This window comes from Nomascus leucogenys, chromosome 6 (genome assembly GCF_006542625.1).
Source record: "Nomascus leucogenys isolate Asia chromosome 6, Asia_NLE_v1, whole genome shotgun sequence".
In the NCBI taxonomy this organism is placed as follows: Eukaryota; Metazoa; Chordata; class Mammalia; order Primates; family Hylobatidae; genus Nomascus; species Nomascus leucogenys.
In genome coordinates this window covers 59,436,887-59,454,715 of record NC_044386.1, presented here as the reverse complement: position 1 = coordinate 59,454,715, position 17,829 = coordinate 59,436,887, and the positions used below count along the sequence as shown (strand labels likewise).

General features: G+C 46.5%; 1 protein-coding gene across 1 annotated transcript in view; it reads right to left on the bottom strand.

Annotated features, from left to right (window-relative positions):
* Positions 1-17,829, bottom strand: part of EHD4 (EH domain containing 4) — an 81,376-nt gene that overhangs the window by 38,285 nt on the left and 25,262 nt on the right. The window contains exon 3 of the mRNA XM_030814251.1: positions 13,935-14,032. Coding sequence (XP_030670111.1) covers positions 13,935-14,032 — 98 coding nt within the window. The remainder of the gene's footprint in view (positions 1-13,934; positions 14,033-17,829) is intronic.

The following is a 17,829-nucleotide window of genomic DNA, read 5'->3' as shown; positions in this document are numbered from 1 at the left end:
GGCTGCTTATAAAAAAATGACTCACTTATTTGCTAAAAGTAGTCCATGTAGTTACCAAGAGTATTTCAAAATAGTCAAATACCTCCAGAAAAGGAAATACTTTAAAAAGGTATACATGAAAAGATGCTCAACCACACTAACCATGAGGAATGAAAATTAGAATTATAATGAGATGGTGGGCATGTAAACAGGCATGCCTTCTACAGTGGCATTTTTGGCACCAGCTAACTTAATAAAAAGACCGCAGTTCCTTTTGATTCCAAAATTCCACTTCTAGGAATGCATCTTAGAGTTACATCTGCACATTTTTTGGATTAGTCTCTATTTCATTTATTTTTTTACATTGATAAAGAAAAATTGTATATATTTATCCTGTCCAACATGTTGTTTTGCAATATGTATACACTGAGGCTGGGTGCAGTGGCTTATGCCCGCAATCCCACCACTTTGGGAGGCTGAGGCAGGTGAATCACTTGAGCCTAGGAGTTTGAGACCAGCCTGGGCAACAAGGTGAAAACCCATCTCTACAAAAAATGCAAAGCATTAGCTGGGCATGCTGGTGCATGCCTATAGTCCCAGCTACTCAGAAGGCTGAGGTGGGAGGATCCCTTGAACCCAGGAGGTCAAGGCTGCAGTGAGCTGTGATCGTGCCACTGCACTTCAGCCTGGGTGACAGAGCTTCGAGATCCTGTCTCAAAATAAAATAAAACATAAAATAAAGTAAAATTAAAACAAAACAAAATAAAATATGCATTCATTGTGAAATGGCTAAATTGACAATGCAATTAGCCATATGCATTACTTCACATACTTGTTTTGTTGTGGTAAGAACACTTAAAATCTACTCAGCAATTTCTTTTTTTTTTTTTTTTTTTTTTTTTTGAGACGGAGTCTAGCTCTGTCACCCAGGCTGGAATGCAGTGGCGCAATCTCGGCTCACTGCAACCTCCACCTCCCAGGTTCAAGTGATTCTCCTGCCTCAGCCTCCTGAGTAGCTGGGATTATAGGTGCATGCCACCACGCCTGGCTAATTTTTGTATTTTTAGTAGAGACGGGGTTTCACCATGTTGGTCAGGCTGGTCTCGAACTCTTGACCTTGTGATCCACCCACCTCAGCCTCCCAAAGTGCTGGGATTACAGGTGTGAGCCGCTGCACCCAGCCAGCAATTTCTTTTTTTTAAGCTCCTCCCTACTCAGCAATTTTCAAGATATATTTGCACGTTATTGTGCCAACTGTATATACTTGCACTGTACATGCTCAACTGTCTAAATCCACTGTGGCATTGTTTGTAACAGCAAAAGATTAGGAACAGCCTGAATGTCACCCACCAAAAGGATGGCACCTATTAATTCTGGTCCATCTATATGATGGACTGTGGGAGGCAGCTCCAAAGTACAGACATGGACAAGCTCCAGGATTTACTATAAGTGGGAAAATCACGACACAGGGCAGTGGAGCGAATCCCGCCAGGGCTCCACGTGAGTGGGCGGCTGAGCTGGGAGGAGCCCCAGGGTCTGCAGACAGGGTCTGCTCTGGGAGAGGAACTGGGGGATATGGGTGGTACAGACATTCTTTACTATCTTTTTGTAGCCTTTTGTCCTAAGCACATACACACCCACCCACCGCAGGGTGCTTCAGAAAGGTGAAACGCTGCATACATGGTCTGATTTGTGCTTTGCATCCCGATTTGGATTCCAACGGGAAGCGATTTTGAGAAAGAGACTAAGATTACAGGTGAATGGAGGTTTCTTGAGGAAACTGCATCAGGGCACATGTAAGAAATGTCCCTAGATAGAAGAAAGAGGATTATGGCAAAAAGAATTGGAGGAGTGCCAGAAGCCGGGCCCCTCAGCCACAGAACACCGCTCCTGGGTCATTCTCTTCAGCAGGTTTCCCAGCTCCAGCACTTGTCTGCACTCTCGTGGCTTTCCATAGCTCTACGGTCAGGCCCAAATACTTCATGCACCCTCACCGCCCCTGCTTTGGATCTCTGGAAGAGCAAGGCCCTTGTCTGAGTCCCAAGACTCGGCCATCCTCTGCCCTCCCCTGGGAAATGCCGAGCGCTTGGCCGAGCGGGCCCTCTGAGCTGGGTCCGTCTATTCTGGGACCACCCCAGTTCTATAAAATGAATCATGACCGCCCCTATCACCAGTTATTAATCATGATCCGTGTTAAATGGTTTACACATGTTATCTTCAAAACAACCCTGGGAAGGAAAATTCCCTTACTTTATAAAAGTGGAAAGAGGCTCACAGGGCCCCATGCTGGGACTCGAGCTCAGGTCAGCCTCCTCCAGGGCCCACAGGAGTGTGCCTGCATCTCCCCACCTCCCTCCGTCTTTCTAAGGAAAACACAGACGCTCCCTGAAAGCCTTGTTATTTTCAGCGTTTCCACATCCACAGGCTTGTTTGGATGCTTGAGATGCCTGCTTGCCGGGCACAGGTACATGAAACCTGAATTCAAGCCACACATGTATCCTGGGGAGGGCCTTTTGCTGTTTCCCTCTCACTCTGCGCTTCATAGATAACAGGAACGGCTGATATCTATGGAGCGCTTAGATATGATCACAGATCATTCAGATTCTCTAAGATCCCACTGTACGAGAGAAAGTACTTTCCCCTGTTTTAGAGCAGGGGAAAATGAAGCTCAAAGAGGTGAAGTCACTCACCCAGGTCGCCCAGCTGGCAAGGGAAAGAGCCGGGGACAGGGAGAAACATGCCCGGCCAGTGTTTCTCGGCAGGGACTGCCTGCTGCCTCTCTTCCACCTAGAATCTTGCATTTATAATCTTTCCCTCCCACCTTCTAGGCTGGGGGTTCCCCACTGGTGCACAGTGATTAGGAGGGAGACAGGCTTTACCACCTCTAGCAACAGGGATTGAGGCTGTGTAACAGGAATGTCCCCATAACACCGGGGAAGGTTATTAAATGTTTCAAAGTGTACCTGAAAACTTAAAAAAAATTCCTTCTTTATTTTCATTAGGGGTTCCTAAAAATCCTAGCTTCCGAAGTAGGCTAGGTGGGGGTGCTCTTGCAAGCAGTGAGACACAGACAGAGGACCCAGCATCAGGCCTCACGCCCTCCCTGTCAGACGCCCATGAGGCCGACCAGGTCACTTGGTGACTCCTGCGGGACAGTCACATCTGCTTCCTTCCAAAGCCCTGCCCTGGGAGGAGGCTGGTTAGTCACAGAGCCTGCCCCACCCCGTCGTCTCTCTCACTCAAGTTCTCCCCTCTGTTCTCTGAGAGGGCAGCCTTCATCCTGGGGCATACGGAGATGCAGGACAAAGCCCAGGTTGGTTTCAGTAGGTTCTCCAAGTTTGCCAGCCCCTTCTTTCACTTGTTTTGGGGATGGCAGGGTATGTAGGAGGGACAGGCTCAGGCTCAGGAGTGGTGGCTCAGCCCTAACCCAGATTCCTCAAAATGGGGACCCCCTGTATCAGAACCCTCTGGACCCTGCCCAGATGCCCCTGAACCGTGTGCCAGGAAGTAGTTTTTTTTTTTTTTTTTTTTTTTTTAAATAAATAAATTGCGTCTTGCTCTGTTACCCAGGCTGGAGTACAGTGGCACAATTATAGCTCACTGCAGCCTCAAACTACTGGGCTCAAGAATCTCTTGCCTCGGCCTCCCAAGGAGATAGGACTATGAGAACACACCACCACACCCAACTAATTTATTTTATTTTTTGTAGAGATTGGGTCTCCCTATGCTGCCCAGGCTGGTCTGGAACTCCTGCCCTCAAGTGATCCTCTCGACTCGGCCTCAAGTTCTAGGATTACAAGTGTGAGTCCCTCTGCCTGGCTGAAGCAGCATTTTAACAGCTCCCCAGGTGATAACTGTCTGTGGACCCTGGGGCTCACTGCGCTAGTCTTCCGAGCATCATTTGCAGCTGTGTGGACTCCAGAGCAGGAAGGAGCAGCAGGGAGAGGCTGGCCTAGAACACATATGCCACACATATGACACAGAAGGAAAGGACAGCAATTGCATGGCCCAAGGAAAGAGAAAAACCAGCAACCAAACACGCCCAGAGAACTGAGTGGCAGGCCCAGGGCTGTTCCTGCCCAGTACAGGAAGACCTGGACATTCCTAATAATTCTAGGTAATCAACAGAAGATTGAAAAAGACAATCCTTCAGTGGCTTCCTGGTACACTCAGAGAAAAATCTATGCACTTCCCCAGGGCCTACAGCTCACAGCAGGTGGCGGGGGGGGCCTCCTGATCTCATCACCCACCACTTCCTGGCTGCTCCCTAGCCTCTGCCTTCCCTGAACCTGCCAGGTCTCACCTACTGTCTACCTTTGCCAACGCAGCTCCTCCCACTGCAGAGCTCTTCCCCCAATTCTCTGCCAGGCAAACCCTCCATTCTTTACGTCCAGCCTAAATGCCACCTCCTCAGAGAGCCCTCCCTGACTGCCCACCCCTTGCTGTGGGACACGTCTTTGTTTCAATTGCATTTGTTTTGTGTTTTGGCTCCTCTATCTTCCCTAGTATATGCTTCATGAAGGCAGCCATGAGGTCTCACTGTTGCTGTGAAACCTAAGGCACCTGGTACCTGACACATAGTAGGTGCTTAAGAAATTGACCAGGGGGCACAGCAGAGTGGGGTGCACAGCAGACATTCAACATAAGAAAAGCTCTTTCCCCTTTCCACTATCCTAGGAGTGAGAATGCAGGGTAGTGTGTACTCTTTTCCAAGCAAAATATATCATCAAAAATTGCTAAAGGAAAAAAATAGAAGATTTGATGTTGTTGGGGGAAAGCATCAATTACATTTTCTCATGGGGTTTGCTGCCTTCTCCATGTGTGTGACTGGCAGCTGTATTTTGCCCTGGTTTGCATCCACGTCTCTTGTGGTTAACAGCATGCACTCTGGAACCAGACTGCCTGGTTTGAATCCCACTCAATCACTTATTGGCTATTTTGGTCATCAGCCACCTTAAAATGTAGTGGCTTAAACAATAACTTCTATTTTCTCTGGTGGTTCTGTGGGTTGACTGGGCTCACTTGGGTTCTCGCATGGGGTCTGTCAGAAGGTGATAGTCAAACAGCCGTTGGGGCTGGAGTCACCTGACAGCTCAACTGAGCTGGTTCTGTGATGGCCCCTTCATTCACATCTCAGCTGGACCAGTCAAAGAGGCTGCCTGGGCCTCTTGGCCTCTCCCTGTGACTAGCTTGGGCTTCCCTCACAGAATGGCGGTCTCAGTCACAGTATGACAACTACTAAGAGTAGCTGGACTTTTTAGATGGCATTCAGCTTCCCACAGAATGAACATTTGAAGAGATTTAGGTGGAACCTGCAGGGCTTCTTATGACCTAGCCTTAGGAAATAATGAAGTATCACTCTTGCAGAATTCTACTGATCAAAAGTGAGTTAGAAGGTCAATCCAGACTCATGGAGAGAAGACTCCCAAGGCACGAATGCTGGGAGGCACAGGTCTTGGTGTGGTGGTGGAAGGAGGCAGCATCTTTGAAGACAAGCTACCATACTTGCTACATGATTGTCAGCAAATTACTTAAGCTCTCTGTGCCTCAGTCTTCTCTTCTATAAAATGGGATAATTGCTCCTACCTCACAGAGCTTTTGTGAGGAGCAAATGAGTTAATAATATGTGGAAAGCACTTAACAATGCACTATGAGAGTATTAGCTATTATTATTATTACTCAAAAGAGTAAGGAGCAAATGTTTTTCTCTGATTAATCTCTGTATCCCAATGTCTGAGATATCCTGTGAAATGTTTTATATCATAAACATAAATATGAAATGCTCTATATGCAAAGTAAGTGAAGTGTCCCTCTCTCCATCCAATAAAATTTTTTGTTTTTCATGTAAAAGTCAAGGTTTCAAGTTTAGATAAAAACAGTCATTTCTCACAATCAATAATGCATTTGATATATTAACAAAAACTCAAAATAGCTGCCAGGGCTGGTGAATGCTGTTGTGAGTCACAGTGGCGATATGCTCACATCAGGGCCGGAAGCAGTAACACTTGTTGTGTGGAATTTCCCGTGGCACCAGCGGAAAAGGAGTCTGGACGCGTTTGTCAAAACTTCCCCGAAACAAAAAGAAATCAGGATTTCCTGCTAGAGGCCCAAGTGGCTAGTGATGTTCCAGGACCTCACAACCCAACCTCAGACTGGCCTTAGCCCTGGCTGGAAAACAGGATCTGCCAACAAATCATCAGGGCTGGGCCCCCGCCTCCAGGGATGGACACTTTTCTGTCACTGCCAAATCCAGACGAAGCTCAGAGTCAGGTCACTGAATGCAAACTCTAAATAAAAAAATGGCTTTATGATCCGTGCCTGTGGCTGCATGTTCTATTCTACAGAATTCCCTACCACGTCCTCCCATACCTCCTACCCCTCAGTATTCCATGTGGCCTTCAGGACAAATTTGAGTCTCCTGCCACATGCGCCCACCTGCCATGGACCCATGTTCTAGCCACATGCACAGCTCCCGTTCCACCAAGGGCCCTGAGCTCACATATCTCTCTCTGTTCTTTCACACACTCCTTCTGCTGTCTAGAAGAGATATCAACAGGAAGGGCAGCCACAGTTATCTCTCCCTCGACTCGGTGCTAAGCAGAGGCTGTGGTAAGAGTGTCATGTCTTCATCTCACTTTGTCTGCACGCTGGCCCACAGCACCCCGCCTTGGCTGGCTAGAGAGCTCGCCCATCTCGCCAGCCAGGCTCTGATCAACAGCCTTTCAGAAGGACAGACACATAGACCAATGGAAGGGAACTGAGGGTTCTTGGTCTTTTAGGAAAAAAGACTCATTTCTTTTTTGCATATGTGTGTGTTTTCCTCTCAAATCCTTCTTGTTACCAAAGCCTGAGATGAGAGGGGAAGTCATTCTTATCTGGACATCTCTAAGTGTTCTCTCTCCTTTGCCGAGCAAGCTTCAAAATCCGGTCTTTTGTCTTCAAAGTTCAAAAGTGGATGCATTTGTACTTCCCTGATTGTGGTCTGCTGGTGCCTTTTTCATTTTTTTCTGCACCCCTCTTAGTCACAGCTTGGATGTTCAGGCCCCGTTTCCTAGCTCTGTTGATTCTTTTGAGATATGGGTTGAGTAAACCTTATCCAAAAAGGTTGGGACCGGAAGTGTTTTGGATTTCAGATTTTCTGATTGGGAAATATCTGCATATATATATATATATATATATATATAGAGAGAGAGAGAGAGAGAGAGAGAGAGAGAGAGATATCTTGGGAAGGGGACCCAAGCCTAAACAGTAAATTCATTTATGTTTCATAGACACCATACACAGATGGCCTCAAGGTAATTTTATAGAACATTTAAAATAATTTTGTGCATGAAACAAAGTTTGGATTGTGCCCCGTCACATGAGGTCAGGTGTAGAATTTTCCACTTGTGGCATCATGTCGAAAAGTTTTGGATTTTGGATTTTGAATTTTCAGTTTCAAGATGTTCAACCTGTATTGTGTTTGAGCACCTTAGCTATGTTGGCAGACCCTTGAAACAGCCTGTTCCTGTTTATATCACTACCCAGGTGCCTTTTTGATTGTTGAGGGCTTTCCTTAACACCTCCTTAACATTGCCTAGGAGGACTTAAAGATGTTTGTATATAAATGTTAAAATGGTAATCAGTGATTCTGAAGTTTCTGTTATTGCCTGTCATGTTATCTGAAGTGCAGTTAGATCCTCCCGGTTTCATGTACTATTATTGTCCACTGCTTTTACTAGCAGGGCATTTTCTGTCCTTTTATTTTTCATTGTCTTCCCAGTTCTATTCATTGGTTTATAATGAATAGGCTGGGATTAAGAGGCAAGGGCTTAAACATCAGGAAAAGACACTCTCGAATTTTCATTTGACAGCTGTTGTTCCTGAGAGAATAAGTCGATATGTTAGAAAATTTAGATAGAGTTTTTTCCTTCTAGAGTTATTTAAATTTTTAAAAGGGAAAAGCTGTACTATTTTTATTACCAAAATCAAGTCTATTGAAGGCTACACAAAACCTCATATTCTCAAGAAACCATAGGAATAATCTGTGGCTAAAACAGCACCTTGAAAATCTCAAATGCTAAATAGATTGACAAGAATACCAGTTGCTACATTAGAATTTTTCAAAGGATGTTATGATTGGAGTCAGAATCCGGAGGTTTGTACTAAGTAGCTGGGAACACACTTGTGTTCACGCTAACTCTAGAAATAAACCTAGATTATGTTTAGGTTCAGCATGGACTCAACAGTATTCTAGGAAACAGTATTTCAGCGGCCAGCATGATAAGAGGTCGAGTGGGAGGGAAAATGCTATGCGTGTGGATAAAGGTGCTCTTCTCATCGCAGAGTCAAACACCTAGCTGCTATCATCAAGGGCAAGGGATGTTCTGAAGAGTGAACCAACTCAGATTTACCCACACACTTCAAGAAAGCAATTGGGAAACCGCAGGAATCCAAACATTCTTTCATTGGCTACTAAAATACAAGAAAAGAAATCAAGAAAAGTTTCTAGGACTTTTAGGAAGCTATTACTTGATCAGAATATTATTATTACAAATATATCAGAACACTTTTATCCTTGCTTGATGGGAATTCAACACTTCACGTCAGCCAGGAAAGCTACAGGTTAGTAACTAAACTGACCTAGTCTGTTGTCCCTAAAGATTTTCTGCCAATGGCCAGGCATGGTGGCTCACACCTGTAATCCCAGCACTTTGGGAGGCCAAGACGGGCGGATCACACCTCAGGTCAGGAGTTTGAGACCAGTCTGGCCAATATGGTTACCATACTGATTATCATTTTAACATTTATATACAAACATCTTTAAGTCCTCCTAGACAATGTTAAGGAAAGCCCTCAAGAATCAATATGGTGAAACCCCATCACTTCTAAAAATACAAAAATTAGCCAGGCATGGTGATGGGCACCTGTAGTCCCAGCTACTCAGGAGGCTGAGGCAGGAGAATCACTTGAACCTGCGAGGCAGAGGCTGCACTGAGCACTCCATTGCACTCCAGCTTTGGTGACACAGCAAGACTCCGTCTCAAAAAAAAAAAAAAAAAAAAAAAAAGATTTTCTGCTAACCATAATTGAACTAAGGAACATTTGAGGGGTAAGGAGTTTCCATATGGCGTAGTATACTAAAAATTGTTCCAAAATCAATTGCCCTCATGGGTTTCATTTATACAGCTCTTTTTTTTTTCAACATTCTTTTTATTATTATTATTATTATACTTTAGGTTTTAGGGTACATGTGCACAATGTGCAGGTTTGTTACATATGTATCCATGTGCCATGTTGATTTCCTGCACCCATTAACTCGTCATTTAGCATTAGGTATATCTCCTAATGCTGTCCCTCCCCCCTCCCCCCACCCCACAACAGTCCCCGGAGTGTGATGTTCCCCTTCCTGTGTCCATGAGTTCTCATTGTTCAATTCCCACCTATGAGTGAGAACATGTGGTGTTTGGTTTTTTGTCCTTGCGATAGTTTACTGAGAATGATGTTTTCCAGTTTCATCCATGTCCCTACAAAGGACACGAACTCATCATTTTTTATGGCTGCATAGTATTCCATGGTGTATATGTGCCACATTTTCTTAATCCAGTCTATCGTTGTTGGACATTTGGGTTGGTTCCAACTCTTTGCTATTGTGAATAGTGCCGCAATAAACATACATGTGCATGTGTCTTTATAGCAGCATGATTTATAGTCCTTTGGGTATATACCCAGTAATGGGATGGCTGGGTCAAATGGTATTTCTAGTTCTAGATCCCTGAGGAATCGCCACACTGACTTCCACAATGGCTGAACTAGTTTACAGTCCCACCAACAGTGTAAAAGTGTTCCTATTTCTCCACATCCTCTCCAGCACCTGTTGTTTCCTGATTTTTTAATGATGGCCATTCTAACTGGTGTGAGATGGCATCTCACTTTGGTTTTGATTTGCATTTCTCTGATGGCCAGTGATGATGAGCATTTCTTCATGTGTTTTTTGGCCGCATAAATGTCTTCTTTTGAGAAGTGTCTGTTCATGTCCTTTGCCCACTTTTTGATGGGGTTGTTTGTTTTTTTCTTGTAAATTTGTTTGAGTTCATTGTAGATTCTGGATATTAGCCCTTTGTCAGATGAGTAGGTCGCAAAAATTTTCTCCCATTCTGTAGGTTGCCTGTTCACTCTGATGGTAGTTTCTTTTGCTGTGCAGAAGCTCTTTAGTTAATTAGATCCCATTTGTCAATTTTGGCTTTTGTTGCCATTGCTTTTGGTGTTTTAGACATGAAGTCCTTGCCCACGCCTATGTCCTGAATGGTACTGCCTAGGTTTTCTTGTAGGATTTTAATGGTTTTAGGTCTAACATTTAAGTCTTTAATCCATCTTGAATTAATTTTTGTATAAGGTGTAAGGAAGGGATCCAGTTTCAGCTTTCTACATATGGCTAGCCAATTTTCCCAGCACCATTTATTAAATAGGGAATCCTTTCCCCATTTCTTGTTTTTGTCAGGTTTGTCAAAGATCAGATAGTTGTAGCTATGCGGCATCATTTCTGAGGGCTCTGTTCTGTTCCATTGATCTATGTCTCTGTTGTGGTACCAGTACCATGCTGTTTTGGTTACTGTAGCCTTGTAGTATAGTTTGAAGTCAGGTAGCGTGATGCCTCCAGCTTTGTTCTTTTGGCTTAGGATTGACTTGGCGATGCGGGCTCTTTTTTGGTTCCATATGAACTTTAAAGTAGTTTTTTCCAATTCTGTGAAGAAAGTCATTGGTAGCTTGATGGGGATGGCATTGAATCTATAAATTACCTTGGGCAGTATGGCCTTATACAGCTCTTAAGCAGGAGATTTAGATGACGTTTACTCCCCTGAAATGCTATGTTTTTTTTTGTTTTTGTTTTTTTTTTTAATAAACAGAGATGAGGTCTTACTATGTTGGCCAAGCTGGTCTCGAACTCCTGAACTCAAGGGATCCTCATGCCTTGGCCTCCCAAAGGGCTGGGATTACAGGTGTGAGTCACCGTGTCCAGCCACTCAGCTTTTGAGGATTAATCATTAACTGCACAAAGGGGAAGGGAGGAGCAGTGGAGGGCAGTACACCAGCGGCCACCTTTCCTCCTTCCCAGGCACAATGCCCATAAGGGAGGCAAAGACCTGCTAATAAAGTCAGTGGGGGATGCTTTAAATATCTTGTGGGGTCACAATTTGTACCCAGTCTATTATCCCATGTTGACGTTATTATCCCATGTTGACGTTAATTCCTGGCAAAGGTGGGGCTGTGGTCTTATGAAGCTGGTCTTACGAAGCTGGGTGTAGGTGTGAGTATACGTGAGAACATCGCACGGTTTGCAATCGTTTGAGCTGAAGGTGCTTTACAACAGTACGCATTCTTTGGGGTTAATGTGTTGAAAATGTCAGCTGAGTGACTTCCACCACCAGCTGCGCCCCTAACACCGTGTGGAACCGGGCTTGGGAACCACGGCTGTGGCCCATCGTGCTGTCATCGCTTGTGGCTCTGGGTCCTTCCCCACCTGTTGCTGTGTCCATCAGTGTGGCAGGGACTGCCGACTGGCTGGAACATATATGCTATTACTGTGCATAGGATGTGAGTAAGTACATGCCACAGTAAGTCAGACCAGGATATGAGTCAGATCATATTATAAAGTGATACAAAGAACTGATCTTCAAAGCATTCTGGAAGCATTAATCCATGTGTCAACACTATTGTAAGGGAGCTACAGTTTGAAAGACACGATTACTAAGCAAAGGAGAGACGCTGCAAGACTCAGGTGAACAGAATTGGCTAAAGGCCTACCAATGAAAACAAATGCATGTGGTGGGAGCCAAAATCTGGAGGCCTTAAAATTTAGAGGTAAAAAGAAAGAGTTACCAGGACCACATATTTCTCCAGCATATTCAGTCAGAAATGGAGAAGCAGTGAAACATGGGCAGCTCAGAATAGCTGTGGAACATGGGCCTGCTTTATTATCCATACTATCTGCAGAGCAATCTTTCTGGAGCTAAATTAATGGTCCTCAACTGACTCTTAAAAAAAAAACTGATTGGCACTGAGGTATAAAGATACACATAAAAAGACGACCATCCACAGCACTATTTGTAAGCATAAAAATGATTAACAATCATGATGTCCACAAATCAGCAAAATGAACTATATTATGTCACTTTAATGGAACCCAAGCAGCTATTAAAAGGAATGAAATAATCTGAATATACTGGCATGAAATGATGTCCAAGATAGACTGTTATGAGGAAAAATCAAGTTGTAGAAAATGTGCATGTTAATCCCATTTCTATTAGAAATGTGTTTGCATATGCGCAGGAAAAAGTCTCTAAGAAGTGAGAGAAAACCATTAATAACTGTTAAATGTGACAGTGAGGTTTTTTTTACATTCTTGTATTCATTGACTGAATCCTTTGCCACAAACATCTATACTTTTATAATAGAAAATAAAACCAACAAGATATTTATGAATAGCATTAACCTGTTTTTTTTTTTCATAATTGCAAGGTTCTTGGAGGTCTGGGAAAGGTGGCCTTAATGGCATTCCATAGCTGGCAAGTCCCTGACTGAAACAGTGAAGGCACAGCAGGCACCCTGGGAGGCCTTGGCTCAGCGCAGCCCCGAGCTCTCTGCGGGGCCCTGGAGCAGCAGAGATGGCATTCCCAAAATGCCAAGAGAAAGGAGGGCTTATTGGCCTCGGAATCCCTTTCTTGACCCCTGTCATGGGACCCTCGCTGGCCTATGTAACTGCACTTCTGCTTTGTAAGCTATGGGGTGTTCACTGCCTGGTCGTAACCTGCGACCGTGACCCCACACAGGCTTCTGCTCAACCTTGGCATGCCCAGACTTCTCAGCACGGTGCTACCGACTTGCTGTTCAAGTGGTTGTGAAGAGTTCTCAGCCAGAAGTGACGGCAGCAATGCATCTGCTCCATCTCCTCCCTCCCAGCAACCCGCCTTTGTTTCAAGGGCCAGGGCGAGGGAATGACTTGAGCTGCCTCTGGACCTGTGATGGCAGGAACCCATCCTGACCCTCCTGATCAGGCATTTCCTCTCCGTAAGTCAACTCTGTCCTCTGGTCTGTCCCTGATGCCCCCTTCCTGTAGGACGGAGGGAGACAGCAGTTCCACCTGTTTTTTTTTTTTTTTTTTTTTTGAGACGGAGTTTCACTCTTACACCCACAGGCTGGAGTGCCGTGGTGTGATCTCAGCTCTCTGCAACCTCCGCCTCCCAGGTTCAGCTCTCATGCCTCAGCCTCCCGAGTAGCTGGGACTACAGGTGCCCGCCACCATGCCCAGCTAATTTTTGTATTTTTAGTAGAGATGGGGTTTCATCATGTTGGCCAGGCTGGTCTCGAACTCCTGACCTCAGCTGATCCACCTGCCTCAGCCTCCCAAAATGCTGGGATTACAGGCGTGAACCACCGTGCCCAGCAGACCCATCTGTTTTGACTACAAAGCACAGGCCTAGAAGCAGCTGTTGCCTCAGCCTTGTCTTGTGAAGGTTGGAGAAGCCCAGATGTCCTCTTCTGCACAAGCATTTTCTACCCTTCACAGATCCCCTCTGAATGCTTCACAGTCTCTCCCCACCCCACAGCTTCCCTTAGGTAATTCCTACTCCTCCTTCAGATCCTAGTTCCAATGCTGCTTCCTCCAGGAGCCTCTCCCAACACTCCAAGGCCAAGCCAGGTCCCCTCACACCCTGATACCTCCCAGTGTTTACCCGACTCCTCATCTTCGTTTACTCATGTGTAACTTGACAAACGTCTTTCTCACAGAATATAAGTCCCTGGAGAGGGCAGAGTCTTTGATGCTGTGAACTCCTGGTTGACACTTGGGGCCCCTTCAGCTGCCCAACAGCTGTCCTGGAGGATGGATAGAATAATATAGGGACAGAAATCCTCTGCTCACAGCAGAGAGGGCCTCAGCCAGCACTTGGTGGGGAGGGGCAGGGACAGGCACTGACCTCGACTGATGCGCTGCTTCTCCCCAGAAAGGATGCCGGGGCTGTCGATGATGCTGATGCTCTTCAGGACCTGATTGGGGAGCTGTGAGCACATGAATCTGGAAGAGATGGATCAAAGGAGGGGTCAGAAACTGGGCATCGCACAGTGCTCCAACCCGGGGCTCCTTGGCCTCTCTGGGCATCCTGACATCTGTAAAGTGGGGGCCTGAAGGAGACTGACAGAAACTGCGGATGCCTAATGATGTCGTTTGTGAAGTAGGAGCTTGGAGGAGATTGATAGCACCTCCATCCTGCCACAGAGAACAGATGCTGGCCCATCGGACAGGTATGGGAGGTGCACAGGCACTTGCTGCCATCTGCCACCTGATGCCTTTCTGTTCATTTTGATTTTAGCTAACATTTATTGAACATGTAGGTATCTTACAAATATCCTCTCATCTGATCCTCATATTGACCTCATGAGGTGAAGGAATTATCCTTAACCTAAGAGAGTTTAAGTAATGCTCAGGGTCACTCAGAGCGGTGCCTTAAACCCAGGTCAGCCTGGCTCCAAAGCCATGGGCCTCACCTCTCCTGGCTCCGTGCTGGCCCCTGCCCAAGCATCCTGGGCCTCTCCCCCTGGGAATCCCATGCCTTCTTCAGGGTGCACTGGCCCACTGGGCTGGAGAGCCTCAAGCTCCCTGCCTATTCCCTAGCATGAAAGCTGGAGGGACTGGGGCCTGTTTCCCCATCTGATGCCCCAGGGACTTAGCATCCAGCCCAGTGTCCCCTATGGCTTTAGGGCCAGAGAGGGGCAGGCACCTGTGACACCCAACATCCTCCAGGTGCTTAGGAGTCTAGGGGAGCTGGAGAGTAGGTGAGGGGACCAGGTTTGGGGAGGCCCTGGCTGAGCATCTTTAGGCCCCTCTTGTTCCTCACTTGCCTGATACCATCTCCTCCTCCTGATCCTGGTCCCTTTCCCTGTAGTCATTGCCCTTGCATCCACCCCACAGAAGCAGAGAGGGGAGGAAAAATCTAGCCTGTGGGTCAGCAGACCTGGGTTCAAGTTCTGCCCAGCGTTTCCTGATAATCTGCTATGGGACTCTGGGTAAAGGCCTCCCTGCTCTGGGTCTCAGGTTCCTCACGTGAAAATGGTGGCTTCCCGACACGGTCTGGCAATGTCCTTTTAGCTTTCAGACTGAGTAACTCCACAAGTGATGGCAGGAAGTGCTTTGTTACTTCCACCCTGGGCACCAGGGCCTGGGCTGGACCTTTGTGAGGCACTGTGTATGTTTAAGGCAGAAAGTGTGGAATGCCTCTCCTTTTCCTCTACTATGGATGGCTGACATCTGTGTCTGTGTGGGCAGAAGGCTAAAAGCTCAATTCTTCCGTGCGGTGGAAGTGGTGGGGATTACTCACAAAGTAAAAATGCTGGGAATGCAGGACAGGGAGGCCTGGCCAGCCTCCACAGCACACATGTGGACACCACAGCCCTGGGTATGAGCGGCCGTTACTGACATTTCAAAATCACTTTCTCTGAAGGGGCTTGGGACACGATTTTCACACAGTCTTTCCTACATTTTCAAATTGGCCCAGGAAGATATAGGAAAAGATATTAGGATCCTTTTGCAGGTGGAAAAGTTGAAGCACAAAGCAGTTATGACATTCTGAGGCCATGCTGCTAATGCACGGCTGGTTGCAGACTGCAACCTACTGTTTCTGATGTCAGTGGGGTGGAATTTAACCCACAAAGTTAAAAACCTCATAACATTAAAAGTAAAGGGTCAAGTTAGTGGAAGAGAAGCCCCCCATTTCTACCTGTCTGCAGATACTTGTGCACAGTCCCCTCCTGCACCCCAACCTTTAAATAAACCCTACTACCCAACACGGGGAGAGGTTTGTGGGAATAAAGCACATGAGGCTCACCAAGCATTCTTTGTAAGTTCACAGAAAAACCCCCACCATGCCATTATTCAATTCTCTAGAATTGGGGTAGGAACAGGGCTCTGGGTGCATCTGTGGTGAACCTCGTTTCTTGTCAGGAGTGATTGTCTCTCAGTGTCATCCCATCCTTTCCATCAGATGGCCCGAGACATCTGGCAGAGCTGAACACATCACACCTATGTGAAACAATTTTCTGCAAACCATTCCCGTGGAGAGGCTGATCTTTTCCACAAACCACGAGCTCACACTCAATATCCATTTTTCCAAAACAGCCAACCCCTAGATTCTCAGGTGAGGCTAACAGAGGGATTCAAAATTTGCACACTGTTCACTCCCTGTGTGTAAAGTGACAGCCTTTCCACAGCTCCCAGGCCTCGACATGACAGCAGAGGCCAGGCACGGGAGCCACACAGCAAGCCACCGTGAGATGCGCTGACATCACCATGTGGCATACAAGTGGGCAAAGCGAGGAGCCCAGGATGGCTGAAAAAAAAGAGGACAAGGAGGAGGAGGGGGAGGCGGAGGGAGAGCTTTGGCTGGGGCACCTCAAGAGTGGGCGGCTGGGGTTTTGTGTGCACAGCTGGACTCTGCTCCCTGAAAGACAGTGTCCAGGGGTGAGGGGCAGGCAAGAGAACAGAAAGGAGCATTGAGACCCCGTGGTGCCACGCTCATGCTGCGAGGTGACAACTGCATATGAATGCATTCCTACGAAGTTATGCTGGGATCAGAAAAAATCCTAATGCTGTTCTAGCAATCATGCCTCACGCTTCCGCTCTGAGAAAGGGAGGCGCACGGCAAACGTACCTGTTGTGTGTGTAACAGCAGTGCAGTGGTAGTCGTAGCCCAGTAGTGAAGAACCTGGGCTCTGCAGTCGGCACTGCCAAGTTCATGTCCCGACCCCATCAACTCACAGCTGTGGGACTGGGCAAGGTATGTCGTGTGACTCCTCTGTGCCCAGTCTCCTCCTTTATAAGCAGAGGCTCACAGCCCTACCTGTAAGGTTGCGGTGAGCCTGGAGTTAATGTGCACGGGAAGTGCTTCGAACGGTGCCTGACACCCAATAAGAGGGCCCTGGCTGGCCCAGCTTATTGAAATGTTTCCAAGCATAGATTTGCTGTCCCAAGATGGATTTCCTACTCCTTCCTGGGGAGATTAACACAAGGAAGATCTGTGCCTTGCCTTCTACATTTCATGTAAAATATGCAGACACACTGGTTCAACCCAGGAGCCTCGCACGGCTTTTGTGAGTGGCCCTCAACCAAGGATGACCTGATAAATGTTGTCTTCTGAAGTAAGAGAAGAAGAGGGAGCAACTGAAGATCCTAGGCTGCCCCACCCAACTCCACTTCCTCTCCACGTCTAAGGAAGGGCCAGGGCTAGCAGAGAGTTGGGATAAAGTAATGGTCCAGGCTATGAGGTCTCAGGCAAGCTGCTAGGAGTCCTGCCACACAGTAAGAGGAGAGAGTAAAGCCAGGCACGGTGACTCTCTCCTGTAATCCCAGCACTTTGGAGGCTGAGTAGGGACGATCTCTTGAACCCAGGAGTTCAAGACCAGCCTGGGCACCATAATGAGACTTTGTCTCTACAAAAAATAATATTAGCCAGGCATGGTGGCATGTGCCTGTAGTCCCACCTACTCAGAAGGCTGAGGTGGGAGGATGGCTTGAGCCCAGGAGGTCGGAGCTGCAGTGAGCTTTGATGGTGCCAGTGCACTACAGCCTGTGCAACAGAGTGAGACCCTGTCTCAGATAAATACATAAATACATACATATCTACAGAAGGAGGGGGCAAGGAGATTACTTAAAATTTCCCCCAAACACTAAAATTCCAATTAAATGATCAGCATTTTAAAAACTAGACTTTTAGAAGAACCAGAAAGTACCTTAATACTGATTTTGATTTCTCAACAAAACAGTAATATCTGTAGTAGTTATAATAATAATAAAATAGCACAAACATTTCCTCACCTCTT